The sequence below is a fragment of the Pteronotus mesoamericanus genome, unplaced genomic scaffold, assembly GCF_021234165.1.
Source record: "Pteronotus mesoamericanus isolate MK-2021 breed Mesoamerican mustached bat unplaced genomic scaffold, CSHL_Meso_final contig_56, whole genome shotgun sequence".
Lineage (NCBI taxonomy): Eukaryota > Metazoa > Chordata > Mammalia > Chiroptera > Mormoopidae > Pteronotus > Pteronotus mesoamericanus.
The window spans coordinates 1,482,942-1,509,155 of NW_026555201.1; the positions used below are offsets into that span (position 1 = coordinate 1,482,942).

At 51.3% G+C, this 26,214-nt stretch overlaps 1 protein-coding gene across 1 annotated transcript; it reads right to left on the bottom strand.

The window, feature by feature from the left end:
* Positions 1 to 3,294: 3,294 nt before the first annotated feature.
* Positions 3,295 to 26,214, bottom strand: CTDSP2 (CTD small phosphatase 2). Its single transcript, XM_054580017.1, has 8 exons — positions 25,801 to 26,214; positions 12,330 to 12,478; positions 10,749 to 10,787; positions 10,212 to 10,313; positions 9,598 to 9,654; positions 7,484 to 7,576; positions 7,158 to 7,343; positions 3,295 to 6,954 (listed from the first exon to the last, which is right to left on the bottom strand). Exons 1-8 carry the CDS (start codon positions 25,862 to 25,864, stop codon positions 6,829 to 6,831), a joined length of 816 nt encoding a protein of 271 aa, XP_054435992.1. The 5' UTR covers positions 25,865 to 26,214; the 3' UTR covers positions 3,295 to 6,828.

The window sequence follows — 26,214 nt, forward strand, 5'->3', positions numbered from 1 at the left end:
ACTGTTCTCCAACCACATGCTGGAGACTAAGGAGGGCTGGAGGGCTGTCATGGAGCGTATCTGGGTGACTAGAGTCTGCCCCCAGATTCAGGACGAGGAGGAAGGTGTGCCCCCAGCACAGCTCACCTCGATTCTCCAGGTGATGATCCCAGGGTCATTGCCCACAGCCCTGAAGGCACTGCCCAGAGGCATGGCTCTTGTCTTCCTGGGGCTGAAACATCACAGAGCAATCAGGGAGGTGGGGCCTCTCCCAGCAGACATCCATCCAGCTTTCTTCCTAAGTCACTCACGAATCTCTTGTCAGCCATGCTGCCATGTTCTGTTGTGCATCCCTGTGCTATTTTACAGGGATGGGGGAAGTGACTTGTCCAAGGTCACACGGTTAGCCTGGCTGGCTCAAGGATCCCCACCTGGAAGTTCTGCTTCCCATGTGCCACTTTCCATGTTAAGAGCTCTGGTAACAGCCGATTATTTACTAAAGGGGTGATAAATATGTTAAACCCTGTGTTGATTCACTTTATGTTATCTCATTTAGTTCTCATAAGCTGAGAATATTTTCATTATCTTACATTGTAGGAAAACAGGTTCTGAGAGGTTAATTTTGCCCACCATCACACACTAGAATGAAATCCATCTCTGATCCTAAAACCTGTGCTTTTAGTCATTTTGACATACTACAGCCCTTCCTAAACTTATCTAAATTCAGTGGTACATGGGGAGAAAAGCTCATGTCAGAAAAAATTTCTAAGTCGGGTTGTCTTCTTTCATTCTCGTCCCCTCCAACTTTTCCCACAGTCAAATCTTTGATCTTCTCTTTGGGCTTTTACTTTCCAGACTTTTTTAAGTAAACTATCCTAAAAGTCAGACAACCCAATCGGCTTTTGTCTTATGACTAATATATTCCCTGTATCTCACAGAAAAAAAGGGAAAGTAAAATGGCAGGGCTGGGCCTGGAACAAAGAGCGCAGGTGCCAACCGGGGGAGGTAGGCATGGCCTGGCCTGCCAGTGAGGGCTGATGCTGTCCTCTCCCCTCCCACGCAGACCCTAAGGAGTCAGCGGTGAGGTGTCTGGTCTTGGGTTGCGGGAGGAAGTGGTAAAAAGAAGTCTGTGGATTACGCACCATCTCTGCTGAAGGAGTATCCAGGTTCGCATAGGGGCTTTATATAATTAAAATGCATACCTGGTTCTTGCTCTCAAGGAGCTTACCATCTGGTGATACACATGACCCATGGATGCTCCAAAGAGGCAAAGGACAGGTTCCATGGATCTCTTAAGATGAAAACCCATCCAGAAAGGACTGGGTAGAGCTTTGCTCCCTGGAGGCACTTTGTGCTTAAAGAGGCGCATGTCTGCCCATTCTTTCCTTGAGCCGCAGTGGATGAAGCCAGGTTTGGAGAATATGCGCTGTTATTTAGCATGGACTTTGGCAAAAATGCAAAAGCGAACTCTCTTTGTCTGTTGCTATGAAAGGACTAAAGCAGAACAGTGATGGGGAGCAGCCACTGTTTGAGGATTTAATTTGATAACTTGCCCCACCCTGTGCTCAGAACTGCCGGTAAATATTTGTTCAGGTTTTCTTTAGACCCTAGATTTCAGCCGTTAAAGGCAAATGCTGTTACCAAACTAGGCAAAGGGGACAAGGGCCAATGAATTTGTTACTTGAAGGTAGAGAAGTGTCAACCTGGTAAAAGCCAAACCAACTGTCATTAATTAGGGCTGTGAGTCTTAGAGGCCAAAAGCAGTCCTACTTGCTAGCAGGGACTTAGCAACTGGGAAGGGTCTTACTGGTCCTGGGCCCCCCTAATGCAGGAGAGGACGTGCTCAAAGTGATTTCCTGCTATACTGGAACACCCAGAAAACCTGACTCCATTGGTGACAACAGAATTCCCTAAAACTTGGTTATTCCCTCCCTCCACCCCAAGTTCTTATTAACTCAGCACGCTTTAGGATCACTGTAGAGACCCCTGGGGTAGGGTGCAGTTTTGAAATCCTGGTTGAAAGCCAATGGCCCTTACTTAAGTCTCACAGAGACATCAGTACATAGGGATCTCAAACAAGCTGGTTTTAACTTCTGCCTTGCTCCATACCGTCTTTCTGAGGGGCTCTTCTTCCTCCCCAGTTTTTGAAAATGTGCCCTATCTGTTCAGCGGTCTCTAAAAGGGCCTTGGCTTCTCAAAAGGAAATTTGCAAAGCTGGGTACAAACTCCTGGTCCAACTCCTCAAAAGCCTCATCCAAGAAGACAAAGCCAGCGAAATCTCCATCTCCTCTTCCTTTCCCTCCTTCCTTGTTCACTGGGAGAGCTCTACTGACATGCACCATAAACCAGACAGACCTTACCTTGCCTTCTCTCCCACCGTCTTCCCAGTTGGCTGGCAAGGAAGCAGCAGCTGTGTTGAAGAACCGCTCCAAAGCAAGAGACTCCAGGTCTGCTCCAGAGCTTAGTAATAATGGCTGCACAGACACTGGGTTATATTTGCTTGGGTTTGCATCTTAACCACATTTTCCTAGTCCTGGCCAATCATGGCCAACCTAGCCCTGGGCTTGACTTATTCAAACCAGAGGGAAAGCTTTTTCTGTTCCTATTCAAAACAACAAAACAAGGGCAGACTTTCAAAGGGTTTTTTTTTTTTTTTCCAACTCCAGCTCCACGCCCTGATCTAATTGATTTTTAAGGAGTGCATAGCCCATCAATAATGCAGGAAAGAGGGTGGGAGGATATGAAATTTGCCATATTGTAGATATGGACGCATTATGCTAACAGAAGGCAGGGGCTAGGGCTGCCCGCTCAGTGCCTGGGATGCCCAGGCTGGCAAGCGCCTCCAGAAGCTTCTGGGCACGTCTCAGAGGAAGGGGATGTTTAGGAGAGGGGTCAGGAGTGTTATTACCTCATCCTGTTTTGCTCCTTGGGGTCATACATTAGTCCAATCAATATTTGAGTGCCTACTATGTGCCAAGAACCATCCTGAGTTCTGTGTTTCAGGGACCCTGGTTTGGGAACATCAGTAAGGGGCACAGAAGAATGAAGACTCCAAGTCCTCCGGGGCTGCTGGGTCATCCTCAGAAGTCAATAGGACACAAAGCAGATGCTTATTAAGCACCTGGATGGCAACAGAGTCTGTTCCACTGGGGGCCAGGGAAGAGCTAATGCAGCCCGACTTCTTTAACCTTGAGCACAAGCCTAATGCTGAGTCCGCAGCTGGTCTCCCAGCCGTGGGACTCCAGCTCTGTTGTGCCTGGAGGGGCCGTGAGGGGTGAAGGATGTGCCCAGTAAGTGCCCAAATGAACAGCAGGGTCAAGAGGCAGCACCCATTCCTGGATGGGTTTTTTAAACCCGCTTTTATTAATTGTAAGTAATACAAATACTCCAAAAATATAAACAGACACTTAATGGCGTCCCACATTTCAAGTTTTTGAATACAACAAATTTATCAAACCATGAATCCGTAAGCAAGGTAGTCAGAGTCCCATAGCCCAGTCACAGTGGGAAGCAGACCCCCACCCTCCAAATGGCTTCCTGAAGGGGGCAGAGACACGGACGTGGAAGGTGTCAAACTCAGGATACTTAAAGCGAAGCAGCTCATGGGGTCGAGAGAGGGTCTGCTCCAGGTGCAGGCCCTGCCTTAGAGGAATGGGGTAGCAGGCCAGATCTCTGCCTCCCCTCCCCTGCTTGAATAAAAATATTTGCTGTTAAAAAAGAGGGAACTAAAACCCCATTTTACAAAGTGATTGACATATAACAGTGGTAAAGTAACCAACTGAAGACGTCAAGGGGAAAATAGGCTCACCCTCTTCAGACACTTTTGTCTGGCTGGGGCAGGGGGCGCATGACAACCTTAGAGGGGGCTGCCCTACGGAAGGAGGCCTCAGGAAGAGGGCAGGGATAGGGGAGTGGCATCCATTTCCCAGGGCCTGGATGCCGTTAAGATTTCCCATGCTTTTTAGCGAAAAGAAGCTTTTGGGCCACTGTTAAGAGGTCAGTTTATACATTTACAAAATGGTCAAAATCTTTGGGAGGCAGGAGGGAACTAAACAAAAGGTCCCAGATTAACTGAAGGCAAATTTATTCAACCTCTCTCTATATAGTTAGGGACCCATGGGCCTACAGAGTGTCCCCTCTACAATGTGCAGAGTGAAAACTCTTAGCTGACCCTTTCCAAACTGGTCCTGTGTCCAAAGCTCCCCCTATGAGAGGGACACGAACATCAGGCTTTTGATTTAGAAGCCCAATCAGAGAGACACACCGTGTCCCTGAAGAGGCACATTAGAGAACTGAACCTGACAGGTGGGCAGATTCCTGGCATGGCTTGAATTGGTGCTGACCAGGCATGGTGGCCAATTGCCCCCCAAAGACCAGCCTCAAATAGGAAGGGCTGGCGAAGAACCCTAGAACAGATCCTGAGGTGAACTGGCTCCCTCCCATTCTTTCCTTCCTCCACAACTGAGCCTGGCCTGACTTCCTCTCAAGAGCAAGCTTCACTTGCCCCTAACATACGGTGAAACTGGCAATCAGAGAACAAAGGAGGGTGGCTCTGGTCCACATGGACCGACCCTGTAGATTTATTTGGCCTTGTTGCTTCTCTGGGGAAGTAGAAACAGCGTATCTGTTGAGGAACCACAGGTGGGCAGGCAGAGCTCTGAGGGGAGTGAGGCCTGCATAGGAGGGGCTTCACGCCTAAGATGCAAGGACACTCCACCCAGGCCATCCTGGGCTGTGGTCACAAGTTCCACTTGGACAAGTCTGACAGGAAAGGGGCTGGCACAGGTTCTTCCTTCACCTGGAGGAACATGGAGACCCAGAGGAGAGCAGAAAGGGTCCTTGGAACTTGACCAGCTTAGAGCCTCTTATTGCTTAGTCAGAAAAGCTTGTCTGGGTCCAGATGGTGGATTTGACCCAAGGGCTAAACTAACCTTCAGGGTGGGCCTTAGAATGAGAAGCCCCCACTCCCTGCAGGGAGTTGTTCCTGGCTAGCACCAGAGCTGTCCCCTCCACCTGCGGGAGCCAGGGAATGAGGCTGGGGGAAATGACCACACGGCCTTTGGGAACCCCGTTCCACTTCTGTAACACCAAAGGGAAATAGAAGGTCTTAGAAACTTGGACAAGCAGGGAGGTGGCACCATAATGTTAGAGAAAGACTAGTCAGCCAGCTACCACTCAGAACACCAAGCTGCTGCTCCCCAACCTGGCTTTCTCCAGACAGGTTAGTTCATCGGGTTGGACCCAGTGTGTGGAAACTGAAAAGGTTAATGGGGATGAGTCCCGAGTGGGAGGTGTCCTCACACCTGAAGCAATGTACAAATGCTTTGTAACACCTGCCTCTGGGGAAAACAGAGATGGGGCTAGGAACTCCCTCCTGCCTCAGAGGAAGTGAAGAGAGGAGAGAACCCCACCCAGCCCTGGGAGAGGCCACGATTAAGGCAGTGACGCTGAAGTGGGGCCACTTGTTGGGGGCCTCTTGTGCTCCCAATTTCAGCAGCACTTCCCCTTTTGTTTTCTGTCCTGGGGAAACTTCCATTTGGTGACTCCTTTTTAAAGCATTCACTATTAAGAAACTTTGAAAGCAAGAGACACGCAAAGGGCAGATGTGTAAAGGGCTCATCATACCTGTTACCAGAGGCAGGAGGCATGTGCGTAGGATGGCCAAGTGATGCTAAGAACACCCACTCCCCCTCAGCCCAGGAAAAGGGGGGAGTGCCTCTGAGGCCCTGGAGAGAAAAGAGCGACAGCCAGAAAGGATGAAGGTGGAGCAGAGAGCTGTGCACAGGCCAGGCCCCAGGGGAAGACACCATAGGAAAGAGCTCTGCCCAAGAAATAGGAAGGGCAGAAAGGGAGTGCCCTTCCCGGACTTTGGAACAAAGTCCTTGCACCAGCATCAGCAGAGAATCCCTGAAAAGCAGACTCACAGACAGTCCCAAGCTCTGCTGATCTACATACAAGCTAAGGGGACACACATTTCATGGCTTTGGGGATTTTCCTTTTCCCTTCATCCCCAGCACCACACACATTCACCCTAAGCCCAGGACTGTAGCTTCGTCAGAAACAAAACAGGCCCAACACTCCATGGTTAGGAAGAGAATTTTAAAACAGAGTCAAAAAGAACGGAAATCAGTTATCTGCCCTCTTCCATGACAGGGAGACCTCCTCCTCCATAGGTTTGAGAATTATGGCTAGGGAGTGAGGAAGGTAGGCCCAGCACCCAAGCCCTGGAGAGACAAAGGCAGGCCCAGGCCAGGCACTCAGCTGGGGGCAGGCTGCAGGACTCAATGGCCGCTGGGGCTACTGGTTCTGGAAACAAGCTTTCATCTTCCAGAACTGTCCTCTATCTGCAGCAGCTGGCTGGAGGAATTTCAAAAAGGGACATGCCCAGGGGCACCCAAAAGCAGCCTCTGACCCTTCCTTTCTCCTTGGCACAAGCCTGACAACACTGAGAGAGGCCATGGGTTTGGCAATGGAGCCTGGAATAGTCTTCATCCCTAGAGTGCAGTGGCTCTCAGGTGACTGGAGAGGAGATAAAGTAACTTGGGGAGAGTCTTGGTATTTCGGCTTTCCCCCAAACTGAAACACTTACATCCTTGAAGAAAGTTCAAGGCATCTCTCTCTCTCTGATCTTGGAAACCCAACTCAGGGAGCAGGCAGCTTGGGGTATCACTGGTCTGACATTTGCCCACTTGGCATCTAACCTGCCCTAAAGTTCTTTTCCATCACTTTTATTTCCAGGCCCCCGTTGGTGAGATGCCCCAGCTTCTACTCCGTCGGTCCGGCTGATCATAAAGGCACAGTGTAGGAAAGTCCCCTACTGGGATGACCGTTGCTTGGAAGCTGGTAGGGCTAAGGGGCCCGCAGCTGTCCAAGGCTGGTGTAGACATCCTCTGCTCCGCTCAGCTCCTCAAAGATTGGGATCAGGTTCAGCAATTCGGTGTCTGCCATGTCATCAAACCAAGACTGCACAGGCACCTGAGGCAGGAAAAAGGTGGCATAAATCTCCCAAATGCCATTTTTCCCTCCCTTGCCCCACAGCCCCTGGAGACTGGCAGGGTCCACCTAGGGTGGTGTGCTTTTCTGGTAATAAAGTCCGAAGGTCCCCTGCCCACTGCTTCTCCCACACAGGACTGGGACTCTCCCAATCCCTGCAGAGTGGGCGTGTCTGGACCACTCACTGCATTCTCCGGATGGAAGATGTAAGAAGCAGGCGAGTTGTCCAGGATGAGGGTTTTTCTCAGGTCCCTTCCCAGGCGGCTCAGGTCCTTGACATAGCAGCCCTGGTGGAATACGCAGGATTCGCGAAACAGGCGGGCCCGGAACACCCCACACCTATCCAGCAGATCTGTCACAGGGTCGGCATACTGGCAGAAGAGAAGACACTTTTGTTTGGATGTAGTCCTGGTTCCCCAGTGGCAATGTGGGGATCAGCAAGGGGCTGCCGGACCACACCTTAGTGGCCATACCTGCTCCCAGTTCTTTTCTCCCCTCCTGCCCCAGGTACCTTGGCCAGGCTGGCAGTGAAGAGAACACATTCAAAGAGTTCCCCCATCCGTCTCAGGAACTCATCCACATAAGGCCTCTTAAGCACATACACCTGAGGAAAAGCAGAGAGGCTTGTTGGAGGTGCCCCAGTGAGGGTGCAGCTTCACAGCATCGGTCACCGTCGCCCCTTACACAAAAAGCATCAAGTAGTTTCAGTTCTTACTCTATTCAGGCTCCTACACCGTAGCCTCAGGGACTGCCTGGCTGGAAGCCTTCTGCCCCACAGACTAGCGCCCTAGCATCACTCCCTCACCAGGCTTCCGCTGGCTCGGTGGTCCCAGCCTTAGGAAGAAGTGCATGCACCTATGTCCCGGAGCCAGCTCTGTTTCCGGCGGCGAACCATCAGCTGCCTCCAGAAACAAGTAATCAAGAATAGGCCTCACAGATGGAAACAGCCTATCCTGGATTACTTGAATCCAGCCACAGCCTCTGTGGGAGTTTCCTGTCCTTGGCTCTGGCAGGACAGTCTGTCCAGGTCACCATCGGGCGAGGTCGCAGATACTTCCTGAAACCTCATGCCCTCACACAGCTTCTCTGAAATGCACCAGGGAGAAGTGACTTTTCCCCTCAATGACCATAGACCACTCTGCAGTGTCCTGCTCTAATGTCCCCACTCATTTTGTGCTTGCTCCTGCCAGACCACCCTAACACTCATGTCCACCTTTCATGACCTTGCACATTTTGGCCTAGAAGATCCATTGGCTACCCGTCCCTCATCAATCTGCATGCTACTGCTTCCCTGCCTCCGGGCTATTTGCCCCTCACCCAGCCTTCACAGTGCCCCTAGAACCATTCCTTCAAAGCTCCTTTGACCTCTCTGATTCCCTGCTCAAGAGCACGGACCTGCCATGGCTGTCCTGCTCAGCTCTGCAGCAGGAATCCTCTGCTCCTGGTAGCCACAAGCTGGCTCCCTATCGTTTAACATTTCTTCAACTTTCAACAAGTTCCTCCCTCTTCTCAGCTCTGCATTAAGCTCAGCATCCCCTTACCACTCTGCTGAGAACCTGCCTTCTGCAGGTGGCCACCCTCGTTCATCATTATTCATGCCTCTCCTTCTTAATGAGCAGTTCAGTATATAGTTGTCTGTTTGAAATCATGCCTTCATCTTTTCCCTGGGGGTTTTGCATATCTCTACACCCTCAACCAAACTGTACAGGGCTGCCGGACAGAGGCTGGTAGCCCAAGGGCTAAGCCTGGCTCTGAGCAGGGGCTGGCTCTGGCCTTAGCAGATTACCTCTGCTGGGAGGGAGGTACTGGTGAAGGCAGCCTCTGATGGACGCAGGAGAGTGACGACAACCCATGGAAGCCTCCAACCCCATTCCTCTACAAGTAACTGATATGTGACCAAGCCATGCAAGCAAGTCTCAGGGCTACCAGGGCACTGTTCCTGATGGTCCCTGCCTCTCAGTCCAGCTGTCGGACCTTCTAGGCAAGTGTTCTCAGTAAGTGGTTTTCCACTGTCGATTCCACCTGATCCCTTAACCCTGAACTGAACAAGTTATGCAAGGCCAGAACCTGATCTTATTTAGATTCAAGTGCTGTTTACTTTGACAGAGGTATATTGAGCACTTAATGGAGAAAGAATCCAGTGTAGGGCCCCAAGGGAAGGGGGGGAAGGTGGAGCTGGAGAAAGCTCCACAGAGGAGATGCCTGGCTGGGGAGGAAGAAAGTCCCTGCTAGATGGAGAGGCTGGACACAAGGAGGAGAGAAAACAGTTAGTACTGCCTTCCTTGCCCAGAACAGGCAGAGAACCAACTGTTCAGGATTACAGAAAATGTAATCAATCACACAGCAGTGCTGGTCACACTGGGGGAGAGGGGTGGATATCAATAAATGATGGCTCTCAACTATGATTATATAACATTTAATTTCAAACAACTTGGCTGCAAAGAGAAGAAAGGTGACAGCAGGGGATAAGGGGCTGATTTTTTTTTAAGATGAGAAAGGGTGTTAAAGGTACCAGTAAAAAGGTAAAGGCTGGAGTTACAGAAAGGGGTCAACTGATGGAACATAAGCCCCGAGAACGGAGGACCCTGAGCCCTTGGGCTGGGTGTGGCTGGGCAGGCAGCTCACCTGGTGAGTGGTCCCCTCAATCTCTACAGGCACTATGAAGTCAGCGTTGTTGATTGGCTAGAAAGAGAAAAATTAATGAGGTCAGTGTGGTGAGAAGGAGACAACAGCCACTGCACTGCCGCCTGGGAGGGGGAGGGTGGAACAAACCTTAGAGACTCCAGGAAGCTCCTCCTGCAAGCTCTCTAAGTGGTTCTTACCCCAGCACAGGATGTAATACCTCCTCTGGTTTTTCCTACTTCCAACCACCCCCAAAATTCTACTACAACAGAGTGAGTTTCAGGGCCTTCCTGAATTAACAAAGTTTTTGATACAACAGAGAGGGGCAAAGTCCATGGCTGATCCAAACCCTTTGGGGCCTGCTCTGTACACAGCCCTGGCGGTGCTCTGCTCCGGGATGGGTGGGGCAGTGGCGGCCTGCTGGCAGTGGCTGGGGGAGCAGGGGTTCCTCCTCAACATTCTTTGGTGTAGTCTCCGTATATGTGAAGCCAGCGTGGCAAAAATTCTAGAGGCCCAGTCTGCCCCATCCTGATCACCCTTCTATCAACTTCAGGCCACCTTAGTCAGGTTCACGAGAGCCCAAGATGGGTGAAGAAGGGCTCCAGATATCAAGTTACCTTAAAAGAGCTATGCACAAGGGTTTCATCCAGGTCAATGACCACACAGATCCTTCCTTGATCTTCCTCTGTCACCTCTGGGAGCAGGCAGGTCCCCGGGATCTAAAACCAGAGCCAGGAGGCTGAGATCTGCCACCAAAAGAGCCCAGTTGTTCCCCTCAGCAGAACTCTGGAAAGAGCTGAGCTCATGGAGAAGAAAAAAGACCCCCAACTTCAACCTAGGAGGGATGCCCCTCGAAGGCCAAGAGGTAGAAAAAGAAGAGACAAAGCTGTCTCCTTGGCTTTGGCCTCCCACTGGACCATAAAGTGACCTGGACGCTGGAGAGGGAGGCCAGGGCCGGTGTGGGATGGACACCAGCTGTCGCCACTTTACTGCCCTGCACATAATGGGCCCTCGGCAAACGTTTGGAACAAATGGCTTCCCCAGACTGGGAGGTGGCCAGCCAGACATGGAGGAATGAGGGCACCACCACACGGGGTAAGCAGGAATCATGGGGTCTTGGGCTTCTGAGTACATACCTAGTCAGATTCACATACCTGATAAAACTGGTACTGGAGACACTGGAGCAGATCAGACTGCGGGAGGAAAGGGGGTGGTCAGTGCCAACCTATCAACACTTTCGCCAACCCCTCTAAAGCCCACTGCTTCTGCCTCAGGCCAGGAGGATAATTTTCTCTCGAAGATCCCAGCCCCCCTGGAAGGTAGTGACATGACCAAATGGACTTTTCTTAAGAGCTGGGCGGAAAAAGCCATAACTTCCTTTCCACATTAGGCCTGATGAAAGGTGGAGGACAGTGTCCCCGCTCTTAGCTGGACAAAGTGAGGAACAGGGGACTCAAAAGAGTGATGCAGGGACACAGAGTCAGAGGCAGAACCAAAATGAGAATTCCTCACTGTGGTAGTTTAGCCTCTTGTTTAGTCCTGGAACTTAGACTTCTCCTTCAGAACATGTATTTTCTATCCCCTCCTTGGCTGGGGGGTGGGAGGGGGGTGGGCGGGGGCGCGCAGATGGGCGGACGCTCATAGGCAGGGGGCCATTGAGCCTCTACAACACAGAAGCAAGTCAACACGGACCCACACTACGGGTCCCAGAGTGAGTGTGGAGGAGTGTGAGGGATCAGAATAGCTTCCCCACCTTTTGCTAAGAATAAAAATGTTATGGTTGTAAAAAGTAGTGTGTGGAAACCTCGAAGAAAAATTGAAATCTTAGCACTTGGAAAAACTTTATTTGGCATTTCAGTGTATTTCCTTCAAGTTTGTTTTAGTAGTGTTTCCCCCCCCATAATATATAATGCTGCGTTATGCTTTTTCACTTACTGTTGCAACTCAATACTTTTTAATGTTATTATGAACTCTTTATAAAAATCGACTGCTTAATAATATCATATTGTACTACTGGATAACAAAATGACTTTTCATGGACAGACATATCAGCCTGGTTTTGAGAGAGGAAGGACAGCTAGACCTTGCTGTTTCATAAAGAAGTACCAATGGCATTGGGAGGCAGAAGGATTTTTGATCGGGGATGTCACTACCCTTGAGATTCTAGACATGTTTACTGGCCATTGTGAGGATCAAAGACACCACGTGTTCCCAAATGTCTCTCACGGGTACAGGTGAGAGTGCTGGAAGGAGTTATCAAGAATGTGGAAGAATTTCATTTCTTTGGTTCCCTGAAAGTCAAGTAACTGGCAAGGTAGCTTTGCATAGTAAACAAGAGACACAGACTTTACAGCCAGAACAACCTGAGTAGGAGCGCTGACACTACCACTGTTTAGGGACTACATAAACCCTCTGGGTCTCAGCTACGTCTGGAGGTGGGAATCTGTGAGTCTCCTTGCAGGGTTGCTACATGGAACACAGGAGACAGTACATGCAAAGCACCTTGCACAGTTTCTGGAACCTAGAAGGATCTGGACTGCAGGGACCCTCAGAAATGAGAGGGACATCTGAGTGGCCCACACCACAAATGGGAAGAGAAAGAAGGTGACCCCACTATGTGTCTTCTGAGCCAGAGATCTTGGTGACATCAGGCAAGGCATGCCCACCTGCTGTGGGTGCATGGACTCCACCAGCAGCCCCTCCTGCACAGTGTCACGCAACCCCAATCCAGCTACCTTAGCAATGGTGTTGGCTTCCTCCTTGTACGCGGAGAGCTCAGTGGAGGAGCTTGACTGGCCAACATGCTGGGTGCGAAAACAGCAGAAAAAGGCCTTGAAGATGTTACGTCCACGAGGCTTTTTAGGAGAGGTCTTGGAGACCAGGCCTAGAGCAGAAAAAAATGACAAAGCATTAATTACAGAGCATCTCTTTCCAGAGGTACCTCCCCCCAACACGAGCTGTGTCCCCTCTAGTCTGTAAGCTCTACCAGGACATACAGTTATGTGCTTGGTCAAGACCAAACATAGTCAACAGTAAAATGTACACGTTTATTCCAACATCTTTTCTCTAGAACAAAACCAGCAGAAATCCCTACTTTCTGGTTTGAGAAATGAGCTGCAGAAAGTTTGCTCCTCATTGTACGGAGAGTGGGCGCTCAAAGATGGCACTAGGCATAGAAACCAGCGTCATCCTGTTCTGATAGTGGCACACTAAATGCAAAGTTAATTCACAAATCCTCCCCGACTAATACCCGATCCCACAAGACGACCCATTTTAGCCAAGAGAGTAACCTAGATACCTTCCCTTCAAGTCAGTGGAGCTGTATGTAGTTCTGGCCAAGGTCAGTGGCCCTAGATGTGGGGTCAGTGGCAGGAGAACTGAGCCCATAATAGACCCAGCAGACTAGAGGATAGAAGAGCCCCCAAGGAAAAAGCTAATACTTTGTTCATACCCTTGTCTCCTCCCACACTCCAGACCCTTTCCTTAATACTCCCCTCCCCTAATCTTAAACCACAAGATTAACCCCTTGGGACACACATAGCCAATGGTGGGTTCTAGTCTGATGTCTCTGATTCCAGACTGCAGCTGCTTAGCCCTGCTTTGATAAATTTGGGCCTCAGAAATACAAAGCTACTTTAATAGAAGGCTTTGCAAGGCAGCCCCAGAAAGGCCAAGGTGATACAAAAAGCTATGGGCATTAAAGGATGAACCAGAAATGACTTCAGACTACAGCATCTTTTTCAAGTTCCTTTTGGTTTGATGAACTGTTCTGGCAACTGTTGAGCAAGAGTTGGAAGACACATGGACACTCTGGCCAGGAGGTGGCGCCACACAACCACGGCCAGAATGGTCCTCAGCCACAGGTCTCCCTCTCCAGGCCTGTGTGGGAGCTGGACCTGAGGATTAAACCTAACCCATTCCACTTTAAAGCACTCCGTGCGGGAAAATAAATGCTAGAAATGCCAACGTCTTTGTGGAAGAAAAAAAAGGGCAAACAGAATGGCACTTTCCCTGTGTTGCTCCCTGTAAGAAGTGAAGGGGAAGGCAATATGGTGGGGGCCACCCAGGAGCTCCCCGCGCCAAGCCCTCACAGCATGCACTGCACCACCAAAGTTGCCCGTGCAGATACGGTGATGGAAGAGCCATTTAAGACCCAGCTATTGGGCTGCCTGTGCCCCTGGAGAGGAGGGGAAGAAACCAAACTCTACTCCCCCAGAACCAAGAGCAAGGAAATGGCTGCTGAGGAGTGAGTCCAGCGGCAATGAGCGCAACCCCATGACCACCGACTCAGCTCTGACCCAACAGAAGGGCAGACGGATCCCTGCAAGTGTAGGGAGGGCACCCCTGGTCCGTCAAGTGGGCCTCCCCAAGCTCTCAGTCTCTCCCCTACGAAACCTTTTAGAAAATGATCAGGCCTCCTCCCCAGCAATTACTCTAAAAATCTGGATATCACTGTTGAGTTCTTAGCCCTGGAAGAACCAACATGTCCAGGGACTGGGATTTTTGTCAGGAAAAAAGTACATTGGTACCCTTGTCACCAGGCCCCTGTGTCAAGGAGACAAACTTTAGAGCAGAGCCCAGCACTTAAAGGATGAGGTTCCTTTGATTTTTCCTATTCATAATAATCTATGCAGAAACCAAGAGGAAAAGACAGCTTCTCCACCTGCTTGTATGACCCACATGCAATTCCAAGTCCAGGGATTCAAGCAGATGCTGACACAAAGCTCCAAAACCAAAGCTGAACTATCAGTCTTTCTTTGGTTTATGGTTTCTTCACGCAGAACCACAATCAGAGGCTTAACTGGGCAAATGAGCCTTTCTTAAAAGGCCACACAAGCCCGGGGCTTTCCTGAAGAGAGGCCATCAAGAACGCATTTGGCATCTTAGTGACAGACGCTGTGAAGGCTGAGTAATCCTGAGAGGCAAGGAGGTGAAAGGGGCAGCTGGCTGCAGCCACAGAGAGGCCTTGCTGGCGTCCACTGTGGGAGGCCCAATAGGCAGAAGGCCCTCAACCTTCGACAGGGAGCCCGGTGGGGTGGGGCTGGGGGCCACTCTGCTCGGTGTGGGCTCTGCAGGGAATGAGAGTCTTCAAAAACACAATGTGATGAGGCAGGCCCTGGGCCTCAGAGACCCCAAATGCCTTAACCTTGGGGGTAGGGGCTCTGAGCAGAGCAAGAGCTGTGGTGCCTGTGGAGGGCAGCCCAGATCCATAACAGCAAGGGCATTACCGGGGTCCCACTTCCTTCGGTCCTTCTCTAGGCTGTGTGTACCGCTTACCTTTAGAAACAGTGCCACTGAGAATCTACTGGGGCCTCTTCAGCCTCCCCCCAAACATGGCTGTCTCCTGGCAGGGCCTGCAATGCCCTCAGTAGGGTACATTCATCAGCCTCCAGCTCTCTGTGTAGCGGGGGCTCAATAACTTGGACTGGCTGAGTGAATGACTCCGGGGGCCTCCAGGACATGTCACTTCTAGAGAGCCAGGCCGTGTGGACGCCCTCGCTGGTTTGCAACAGCCCAGAAGGGTTCAACACAGAAAAGGTGCCAGTGTGTGCGAAAAGGAAGGTGGGCTCTGAAGGAGCTGACAACGGAGGCAAGCCACTGAGTCTTTTTGAGCCTTGGTCACATTTATTGAGCATCTTTGATTGCCAGTCCTACGTTAAGACACTTGACATCATTACCTCATTTTGTCCTCACTAAAATCCCATCTGTAGGCACTCATTGTCCGTTTTCTAAAAGGAAAACTGAAGCACAGAGAGGTTAAGTAACCTGCTCAAGGTTACACAGGTAGCAGGACAGCAGAGCCAGGATTTGAACCCAGGTCTCCTTGAACCTAGGGCCCCCAAGAGCTAAGGGGCACCCTGTGTGCTTACTCCTGCAACAACTGGGAGGTGGTGGGGCACTCTCAAGGTCTCTTAGAATGTTTGCTCTATTCCTGTCTAGGCTGGGCCAGTAAGGGATCAACCTAGCTCCTCTTCTTTGCTGTCTTTGCAGGCAGGCCATGAAAGGTGCAAGGGGTCAAACAGTACAAGGCTCTGGGATTCCATTCCAGGGCTCACCTCACCCACACCCCAGCCCTGCACCTGCTCTCCCTGGCAGTTACCTCTGGGAGATCAAGAGGACAATGGGGGACTGGGAGGGAAAGGAGCTGGAGCCAGGAGTTTTGGTCCAAGACCTGCTTTGTTCAGCAGGTTTAAGGGTGAGGGAGAAAACACACCAGAGTAGGATGTGAAATTTGTGTCAAAGAGCCTCTCAAAGGGCTCCTTTCAGCCAGCACTCAGCATTGTATCCCTGACAGCCAGACACAGACCACCCCCCACCCCTCCGCGTATGACGGGGAAGGGCACTGGCCCCCTTCCCCAGGAGGGCACAAGATCTACAGGCCCGTGAGGACTTCGCTGCACATGACTTCCCTGAGGGAGGACAGAATCGCAGCAGGTGCCATGCAGCTCCATAACGAGCTGCTCTCCTTCCTTCATCCCCCTGCTACCTGCTTTGCGGACACCCAGACCTCCTCTTCTGCCCAGCTGCTGATGTGTATCTGCTCTCCCTGCTCCAAACATCTGGTTTAGGGCTGGATGTTGGAGCAGACCAGCAGAGCTAATGGGGGGAACTCTGACTTTAAGAACAAAGTGTGCAGGTGACAGAACAGAGAAGCCAGGCCACCCCTCCAGCTCACTACTGCAGCGCCTCCTACTGAAGCATGGTGTGAAGAAAGGGGGGAGACCTGAGAGGTATCCCCCGCACTGAGGATCCCCTAGGATGGGGTCCAGGCTCTGCCAGTAACTGACTCAGCCACACAGAGTCTTTGAGTTTCCTCATCCATTCACTGGGACAACAGCAAGACCTCATGCCTGACTGAAATTATAAAAAACCAATACTTACTGTCTGCATAGTAATGTACTACAGAAACTAAAGCTAAATGCTGTGCTCATTTTAATTATCAAAGGGGAGAGGATCACTACCTGGCAGCAATGTGGGCGTCATTCCAGGAGCCCTTCCACCCCCAGCATGTGGCTGAAGCTCAAGAAAAATAATGAAAGGTGACAGAGGAACCTGATCATAAGCTCATGACCCAAAAGTCAAACAACCCTACACCTCTTCCCAAATTCACTCTAAAAGTTGTTTTCCAGCTCGCAACTCCTGAGCTGGTATTCTACATATAACAGGAGAGCAGGTGAGAGGCTGTTTTACTTGAGATAAACAAAGCCCTCTCCCCTTGTGTCTACCACCACTGCCTCCCAGAAACACCAGATGGGAACATTATTTGCCCCTGCCTCTTCAGAAGCGTGAGAAGTGTGTTCATGTACACACACACACACACACACACACACACACACACACACACTCTCTCTCTCACTGGCTTTGCCAGGACAACACTATTTTTAACCTTCTTCTGAAGGTCAGGTTCAGATATCACTGTTGCCGACAACAACAGCTTCATGTCCCAGCAAAGGAACTCCTTACACATCCGCCTGGGATCCGCAGTACAAGGCAAGCGCTCAGGCTACCGGATTTTAACAAGCCCATTCATGTAGAAAGATGCTTTCTTGGTTCATCCCTCAGAAGTACTTTCTTCTCCACCATCTCCCATACCCTCACAGCAACGGATTTAGTCTGGCTATTGCTATAAAATGGCCTCTCTGAGGGGCCCTCCCTCCCCTTAGCTATTGGAAGAAGGAGAGTATTTGGAGCATTTCCGGCCCTTCCTGGCCAGCTGCCTGGGCCCTGCAGCCAAGACACATCTGATTGGGGCTCCCCACGGAGAGGATTCCTCCCAGGTCCTCAGCAAGGGGCATCTGTGCCTTGGCTAAAGACAGGCCCTGAAGTGCCAGGTGGACGGAAGGGCTCTTGGACCAGCAGGTGAGTCGGCAGGGAACAGGAGGGTGAGAGATGCCTAGACATCCCACACAGCAAAGCCTGGAAATAATGGGGAGGGCGTACCAGTCTCCACAATGCCCAAATGCTGACTCTGTTCTTTTCGGATTAACAAGGCAGGCAGGGCCTCACCCAGCTCAGCAACAGTTCCCAAAGTTCCAAAGAGCAGCTGTGATTCTGACAGCATGGACTGTTCCTCTCTCCAAAAACTATTCACTTGGGAAAAAGAAAGGATTGCATTCAAATACATGCAGCCATGGTAAGCCACATGGACACCAAGAGAGCAAGAAGAGCACGGCCTTTACGTCTCCATTAGCTCTCTCCTGCCTAGGGCAGGATTCCTGCACCTCTCTTCCTCCTAAGAAAGGAGAACTACTTTCAGTCTTGGGTCCTTATTGTCACCTCTGGGGTAAGGGTGGGGTCACAGGTCACTGGCTACCTTGCCTCCTGCCTTTTCCCTGCCCACATTAGCAATCTAGCCACTTATCTCAACATAGGGCCTTAACTTTAAGGACCTCTCCTCAAGGACTCAGTTTTGGGAACAGGGGATTCCTGACAACTTTTAAAACAGGATCAAGGTACTCCATCAATTTTAGGATCAGCCTTTAAAAGTTACTGCCACAACACCCTCCTGGGCGGCTCTCACATGCTTCAAAAACATGCTGGGGTTAGGGTGAGGTTCCCAGAAGAGGCAACAAGTCCTGGATCAGAGATGGAGGAGCCATTTCTTAACAGCTATGTCAGCAGCCTCCTCAGCCCCCAGGCCTATGCCAGGGGGCTCTTGGATGTCAGGTTGTGATCTGACGTCCCAGCAGCAGCAGGGACAGGTCTGAAACACCATCCAGCAAAATCCGAAGGGCTTGATCCTGCACCTGCCCCAACAGGTGGCTCTGCCCCAGGGAGAGCCAGATAGAGTAGAGGGGTCACCATGGGGGACTGGAACCCATACTTGCCCATCTTGAGTCTTTCTCTCCCTCGCCTTAAGGAGGTGCTGAGCTGGCCCTTGTGGGAGGCTGGGAAGCTAAGAGAAACCTGCCAAGCAGGACGCAAACACCCTCTGGGCGGCTGTTTCAGCCCCTGCCTTGGCTTTCTGCTCAGTTCCTGGAATGCTTGGATTTGGTGATGGATGGAAGGATCCAGAGTCTCTTTCCCGTCCAGCTACGGAAGGCTGCTTTAGGTGATACATGCATGAGTGAGGTGGAGAAAGAGAAGAGAAGCCAAGGGACAAAGCAAGGGACTCTCAACCATCTCTCCTGATGAGTGAACAAGAGATTACACAAGTTACCATGGACTTGGCTTTAAATCCTGGCTCTGTCTCGTATAAGGTGTATGGCCTTGGGCCTCAGTTTCTTCATCTGTAAAATAGGGAGACTAACATTATCTATTTCACAGAGCTGTGAAGATGACAAGGAGCTTAGGATGTGTCCTGGCCTTAGTAAATTCTCAGTAAGCGTCAGCTACTAGTTATTAAGTACAAAGAACTTTCATATCCTTATCTCAGTCTCAATCTCAAAATGTGCATATTGAACGAGACCATGGATTTCTTCTCATTCCAGAGGTCACACAGAGGTAGTGGCAAGGCCAACCCTGGGAAATAGGCTTTCCGGGACTCCACCAAAACCAATCACAGTCTCTCTCTCACACACACATACAGAAGCCAACTCACTGGGGTTGGCCAACCAGTTCCTTCCTTCCTTCCTCTTGTGGCTGACCTCTGCAGGAGGCCTGGAAGAAGTCAGCCAGGAAAGGCTGCCAGGGAGTCTGTTCCAGCTCTGGGGACACTCACCTCCTTCTCCTACAGCCCTCAGCTTCACCTGGGACCAACCAACTAGCACAGCTGTGCCCACCTGGAGAGCACTGCGTTACAAGTTGGGACTCTTGGCTCCTGCCCCATTTCAGCCTCTCAAACAGCTCTGTGGTCTTGCCTAAGGCACATTTCTTCAGTTCAGTTTCCTCACAGGTCACTTGGGGGAAGGTCTACAACTCAAGATTCCTTTCCAGGTGGCTTCAGCTTACCTGACGCTTGAACTCAAATGCATTTCATGTTAGGAACAGTGTCTGGCCCATGGTAAGTGCTCTGTAACTACTGTCTGTGATGATCACTGGGTAAGCAAGGATCATTGCTCTGTTCATTCACACTGAGAAAATTTTAGAAGTTCCTTTTAGAAGCTGTAGGATCTTTAACAAACAGCAAAACTGGGTTCCTCCGGGGGACTCTTCCTGCTCAGGGCTAAACAGGCAGTTGGGGTTACTGCTGTGTTTAGCTGGCTCTTCTCCAGGGACACCTGTCAGAATCACAGGGAGCATTTGGAACATGCGCAAGCCTGGCCCACCTGCTCGTGCTCTGATTCAGTAGGACCCAGGTGGGGTCTGTATTTTTAGTAAGTGTCACAGGAGAATCTGATGTGTGTCCCTGGCTGAGACCTGATGTCCAAAGGTTGCCAGCGGTCCTTGACTAACCCTCCCAGGACTGGAGGGTGATGCAGCCCGAGAGTCTCCTTGGCCTCTTCCCCCACCTTATCTCATTGGCTCCGAGTCTCTGCTGGATCTCAGAAGACGTGTGCCCAGGGCCTGGTTTTCCTTTCTAGGGGCACTTGCTCTACTCTATCACTGAATCAAAAGACCCAAGCCTGCGGTCTCTTCCTGCAGGTTACTGTTCCTATGAAGGAGGGGGCCCTACCCCATTCTACTGTGGAAGGAGAAGAACTGGGATCCACCATTTTGGAAAGCGGCTCCCGCAGGCCTGTCTTATGCGATTTGAGCTTTTCCATAAATCTGCTGGACTCTCACTGGGGTTGGAGCCACATTTGTTTCCTGAAAACAGTGCAGGAGATAAAAGAAGGTACTGAATAAAAAGAGTAAGAGCAAAGTCTGACGTGGGGACAGGGAGGACTACGAGCACCCGGGAAGGGAAAGGAAGTATCAGGAGGTCCACTCGGAGACCAGGTTCAAGGTTAATAAATGAAATAGGGTATTTGCAACCTCCTGCCCAGAGGAAGAGCTGCATGCTTGCTAAAGAGTCCCCATTCTGCAGCGCACACCACTCAGACCCCAAGGGCCAGGCGCTTCACTGGACAAAGAAACTCTGTGCTAGTTGGCCTGTGGTCCAGACAAACTTCCAGTCAGTTCCCAGTCAACTTCTCTACTTTGAGTTCTACTAGTTCCTGCATAAGATTTGCATGTTAAGGAGGTTATCTGCATCTCAGTTGAGAACTGTTCTTCCATTTGTGAAGAGGGAGGGAATCATGTCAGGGCCACACCCAATCCCATGTCCCCAAGACCAGCGAGTTACTTCTGTGCTTTGCAAGCTGGCTGGCCTGAGACAGGATGAAAAATTTTTTTGCTGCTTTTTGAGCTTTCTCAATCTTGTACCCTAAAACCACAGCAACAAAGACAAAGCTTAAAAACATCTATTTCTTTTCAAAACCCGCTTACTTTTCTCTCATTACTAGAATTCCCTAAAAGAAATCTGAATCTCACTGGGTTCATTAATTCTCCAAGTAAATACAGAAGGTAAGAGAATGCAGCACACAGTTGTCTCAGATCTTCATTATGTTAATTTCTGAGAGGCTGAGCAACTGTTCAGAGGGCTTAGACTTCAGACATTCTTCACAGTAGGTGCATGGCTTCCTGGCCTCTCCCATCCCCAGATGCCCAGGCGCCAGGCAGAACTGCAAAAGCCCCAAGGCACATGCTACTTGCATTAGTGCAGATAAAATCCCACCCCAAGTCACACTGGCACAAAGAAGGGGTCTGTGGAGCAAGGTCGTGAGGTTGATCCTTCCAGAAGGCCCAAGCCTTCACATCAGTGTCCCCTCTGACCCCTGGCCACCTGTCTTTAACAATAAAACCCACATGACTGTGTGCTGTTTGCACTGTGTCCTGGGAGAATGGAGGAGGTACTGAGTAGCAGTGGTCTGGCTGTGTAAAGAAGGACTTTATTATCAATCACCGACTAAGTACCAGGCATTATAAACATGTGGATATCAATGTTCCTATTTCATAGGTAAGTCACTCAGAACACTAAAGTGGTATGTCAAGTCTCATTGCGAACAGGGACAAAAAGGATCTGTGCCCAGGCCTGAAGCAACCAATGTTGCTTGTGAAAGAATTCTTTGAAGTAACAATGAGCGGCTGCCCTTGCCTCGCTCTCCCCACACACCTGCCACTGCCCATCCCAAAATGGGGGTAATAGACAAGACCCCCAAATTACCCAAAACTAGCAGGAACAAAGTTGAGGAGAAAGAGAAAGGGGACATATTTGTATATAAATATGTACATGATTACATATTGTCTCTCTTTCCCGAACTTAGTTACAAACAATTCTGTTAATAAATTCTCCACGGAATGGCTGGGAACATCAATTCCCCTTGCCTAGAAATGTGACTCATATGGTATTTACTGTTTTTTAAAAAAATATCCTTTTAAATTTTACTTATTTATTTTTTAGAGAGAGGGGAAGGGAGGGAGAAAGAGAGGCAGTGAAACATGGATGCCAGAGATAAACACTGATCATTTGGGTTGCCTCTCCTACGTGCCCTGACTGGGGATGGAACAGCAACCTGGGCTCCGTAAGTCAAACTCAGCAGCAGAACTGCAAACTCCCTGCCCCAGGATGTTAGGCATTTTAAACTTCATTGCTGAGTTAGCAGTACTCCCATGAGCAAACACAAGCTCAAGTCACCCCACAGGCCACTACCCACTCCAACATAGGGGGGGGGGGGAACTCCAAAGGAGACACAGAAGTGAGCCTCAGCAGCCAAACAGACGCCGAGACTGAAGACTTGGGAAGGAGGGAAAGGAACCAGCGGGGCTGGAGGAGCCAGCTACAAACAGGTACCCTGGACCTTGGAGAGTAAGTTAAGGAAGAAAGCCCCAAGACTCAGCCTAAGCCCCTGGCTGGTGTGGCTCAGTGGACTGAGTGCCCCTTTGATTCCCAGTCAAGGGCATATGCCTGGGTTTTGGGGCAGGTCCCTAGCTGGGGGCCTGTGAGAGGCAACCGATGGATGTCTTTCTCACATATTGATATTTCTCTCCCTTTCCCCCCTCCCACTTCCCCAATCTCTAAAAGTAAATAAATTTAAAAAAACACAACAACAACAAAAAAGACTCGGCCTCAGCTTTTCCAGTTACGGGCCTTGCTACAACTACAGTGAAAGCTGCTTGAGCTTTTCTATGACAAAATAAGGCAGAATTTCTCCCTCATGGGGAGAAAGCAGAAGCTAGAGAAACTTGCCACCATCCTAATTCTTAGGGATGGCCAACTACAGGAACTCGTTCAGTTGCACATTTGAGAAGACAACCCCAGGCATTCATCATCCTCTCCCTGAAAAGAAAGGGACATCGGGTCCCATGGAAAACAGAAAAGGTCCCAAAGGTCCTGACTCCCCAAAAGGGCCTGTGGGTCACTCTGAGCTTTGGAAGAGTCTGCCTCCACCCTCTCATTTCACACTGGAAGGTTATGGGGGACGCCTGTTCCCTTGGCTTTTCCCACCCAACCCCAAAACCCACGGTACAACCTCCTAGCAATGGGGCAACCCCCTCACATGGGGCTGCAATAAATGGCATTCTCTGGCTAAACTGGTATTTTCTTTTTTACTTTATTACACACAACCCCATTCTTGCTGTACCAGGAAGCCATTTCACCCATCTGTCTGGGAAGATGATCTGACTCTGGCCCTTTTATCATCTATGTTTTCAGTAAGTTTCTTCTACTTCCCCTACTGTAATTACTTTTGAATCATCAACACACTCAGCCAACCTTAAAGCTCTGAGAAGAGAATGCTAAAACAAACATACAAATAAGTAAAAAAACACAACCCTGAAATGACAACAATTTCACTAAAAAAACCACTCAGGCTAGGAACAATCTGTTTTTTCCTAGAAATTTATTTATTAATAAATTGCCTTATACTTCTTCCCCTTATTCCAAAGGGAAGAGCGCCTAGAGATGAGGTGCTATGGATAGGGGAGATGGCAAGGAGGACCTAAAAGAGTGAATGAAAACATTTGCCCCCTACCACCACTTGAAAAAAAAGATGCAGGACTTGTTTGTAAATGATGAGGGACTCAGAACGTTGGTTTGCTGGTTGCCCAAGCAGCCCTGGAAGAAAGTATGCCTTCTCTGGAATGCAATCAAATTACATGGCACAGAAAAAGAGAGACCCATGGCTGCTGGCTTAAGAATTCAGATTCCTCCAAGGGATAAGTCTGAAGGGCAAGCCGCATAAGAAAAGGAAATGAAAAACGTAGCTCCAAGAAAATTCAAACAGCATCAACAACTAAACACTGTCAAGGAGCCAGCTGCTTTGCTTTCTGCTGTCATCTAGTCTCTTCCCTACCATTTGCCCTGATGGATGAACCGTCAAGCTCTGATTTGTAAGGTGTCCCTTCAGCAGTCCAGCTTTCCCTCACTCCTGGTGTGCTCTCCTCTCAGAGACGGTACCCTCCTGAGCCCCTACAGAAGACTGGATACAAGTCGGGAAGCACAGGGTTGTTCTTCCCCCTTCTCATCGACGCTACCAGTGTCTGGAATCCTTTCACACCCAAATCTCTTTAGCTTTGGGTCCCTTCCGGGGTGAGGTTGGAAGGAGAGTGAAGAGTCAGGAGTGAAGTTATCAATACCGAAAGCCTCACCTCCCGTCATTTGCCCTCAGAACAGCTGAGCATCCAGGAGAGGGGTGAAGCTGCAGCCTGGGTCACACAACCTGGTTAGCGATGCAGCCAGGGAGCAGGGACTCAGGGGCTTCGGAGGGGCTGAGATCTGAGTAGGCAAGGTTCTTCCCCTTCTCAGGAGAGGCTTATTTAAAGAAAAATCAGTGACAAAGAAAGCACACACTGCCCACCGCCCCCCGCCCCCGAATTTGGGAAGGCTGACACTACCAGCCCAGCTTCTTTGCCCCTAGGCAAGTTGAGGGGAGCTCCTTGGGGCCCTGCACCCCATGAATAAGTGATCTGCTGACTAATATTACTACCTGAGAGGATCTGGGGGAACACGGAGACCCCGCAGCTGGCCCCCCGACCAGACTCTAGGCCTCAAAGTGTTCCACTGCAGCACTAGCTCTTTATGCCCCGTTCTGAGGCGGGGGTGGGGTCCAGCGAAGGGCAGTAACTCCGAATTTGGTCCCAAGAGCGTGCTCTCCCCAGCTCAGGGCCAGGTGGCCTCAGTCCGGGAAGTTCTCCAGAAAAAAATGACGCTAGTCCTTACTACTCCCCGCGGAAATTCTGTCCGCTCTTTTATACACATTCCTCAAGGCCCGAAGAGGAACGTTGGGGGAGGGGGAAAGAGTTTCGGGGCCTCCACCATGACCAAACTCAAGAGAGATCCCACCCTCTGGCTCCAACCTTTCCCCAGCCCCGGGAGAGGCCTCAGCCTCACCCTGCTCGGATCCCCAAGCCCACCCCAGGAAGGGCACGCTCGCTAGCCCCCTCCCATCTCCACCTGATCCTCTGGAAGGCGGGGGGCCGCGAGCCGCTGCCCACAGAGAACTCGCTTTTTCTCTGCGCGATTCAGAAACACGCCGGGTGTGATGCCATCGGCGAATTATGTAACCAGGGACACCGCTCCCGGGCTAAACAAACGCGGCTCTGTGTGCAGAGACGGCCCCGGGGAAGTGCACCGGGGCTGGGAGGGGCTCAGGCCGGGCCTCGGGGTCGGGCTGGCTTGCTCAGCGAAAGCGGCAGGAGACGGCCGCACAAGAGCCCCGCGCCGCCAAGGTCCCGGGCCCAGCGCAGGGCCGCGGGCGTCCAGGTCAGGTCCACCAGGGCTCGGCCCCTCCCCCATCGCGGCCGCCCCCGCCTCCGGGTTGTGAACTTGGTCCCAAGTCTCGCCGGACACCGACACCGCCCGCTGCCAGGGCGACCTCGGGCTATAGAGGGGCCCCCGAAAAGTGCTGGATTCCAGTCCCGGCTCCATTCCAGCTCGGGACCCCACCGTCCCCTTCTCCACTCCTCAGTCTCAGGGCAGCGTGCGTTGTAGTGCGGAAAAGTGACGACCCACCCCCCCAACTCTGGAGGGGACAGGCGCGGGTGGACTCATGCTTCCAGAGCTACCCCTCAGTCTCTTTTCCCGGGGGGAGGGGGTGCAGGACGGAGTGACAGCTGCGCAGATGACGCCCCTCCCCCTCGGGCGCCCGGAGTCCGGGGCCCGCGCACCCCCTATGGGGGTCTGAGTATGCACCCGGATGCGGGGGTGGATGAACTGGGGGGTCCGGTCGGAATCGCCGGCTCTAAGCCTCGTGCGGTCGGCGGCCAGGACTCGGCTTCCGGGCTGTGTTAGCCCCCTTCCCGATCGGGGGCGACGCAAAGTTTTTGGAAGTTGCCTGCCCCTACCTTGCTTGGTAAGCACCAAGGCGTCTTCCCTCCGCGCCTGGGTGATGATGGAGCCGTGTTCCATCTAACAATCCCGCGGGCCCGGGCTGGCTGGGCGGGAGGACGGGCGGGCGCGCAGGCTGGGCTGGGCTGGGGGGCCTGGGCGGGGGCCCGCTCCGGCTCCTGCTCGCGAGACTCGGACTCCCACAGCTGTTCACATCCCTGCTCTTGTTCCCTCCCTGGGCCAGGAAGGGAGGCGGCCTGTACGGAGAGCGGGCGGCCCGGGCAGCAGCTTCCCCGGGTGCCCCTGGCCCCGATCCCCCGGCGGCAGCTCCGGGCTCCTCAGTTTGGGTCCAACATGGAGAATCCGGAGCGAAAACAAGAGGAGGAAATGGGACACGGGGCGGTTTCCAGGCTCCCCCCTCCCCTCCGTAC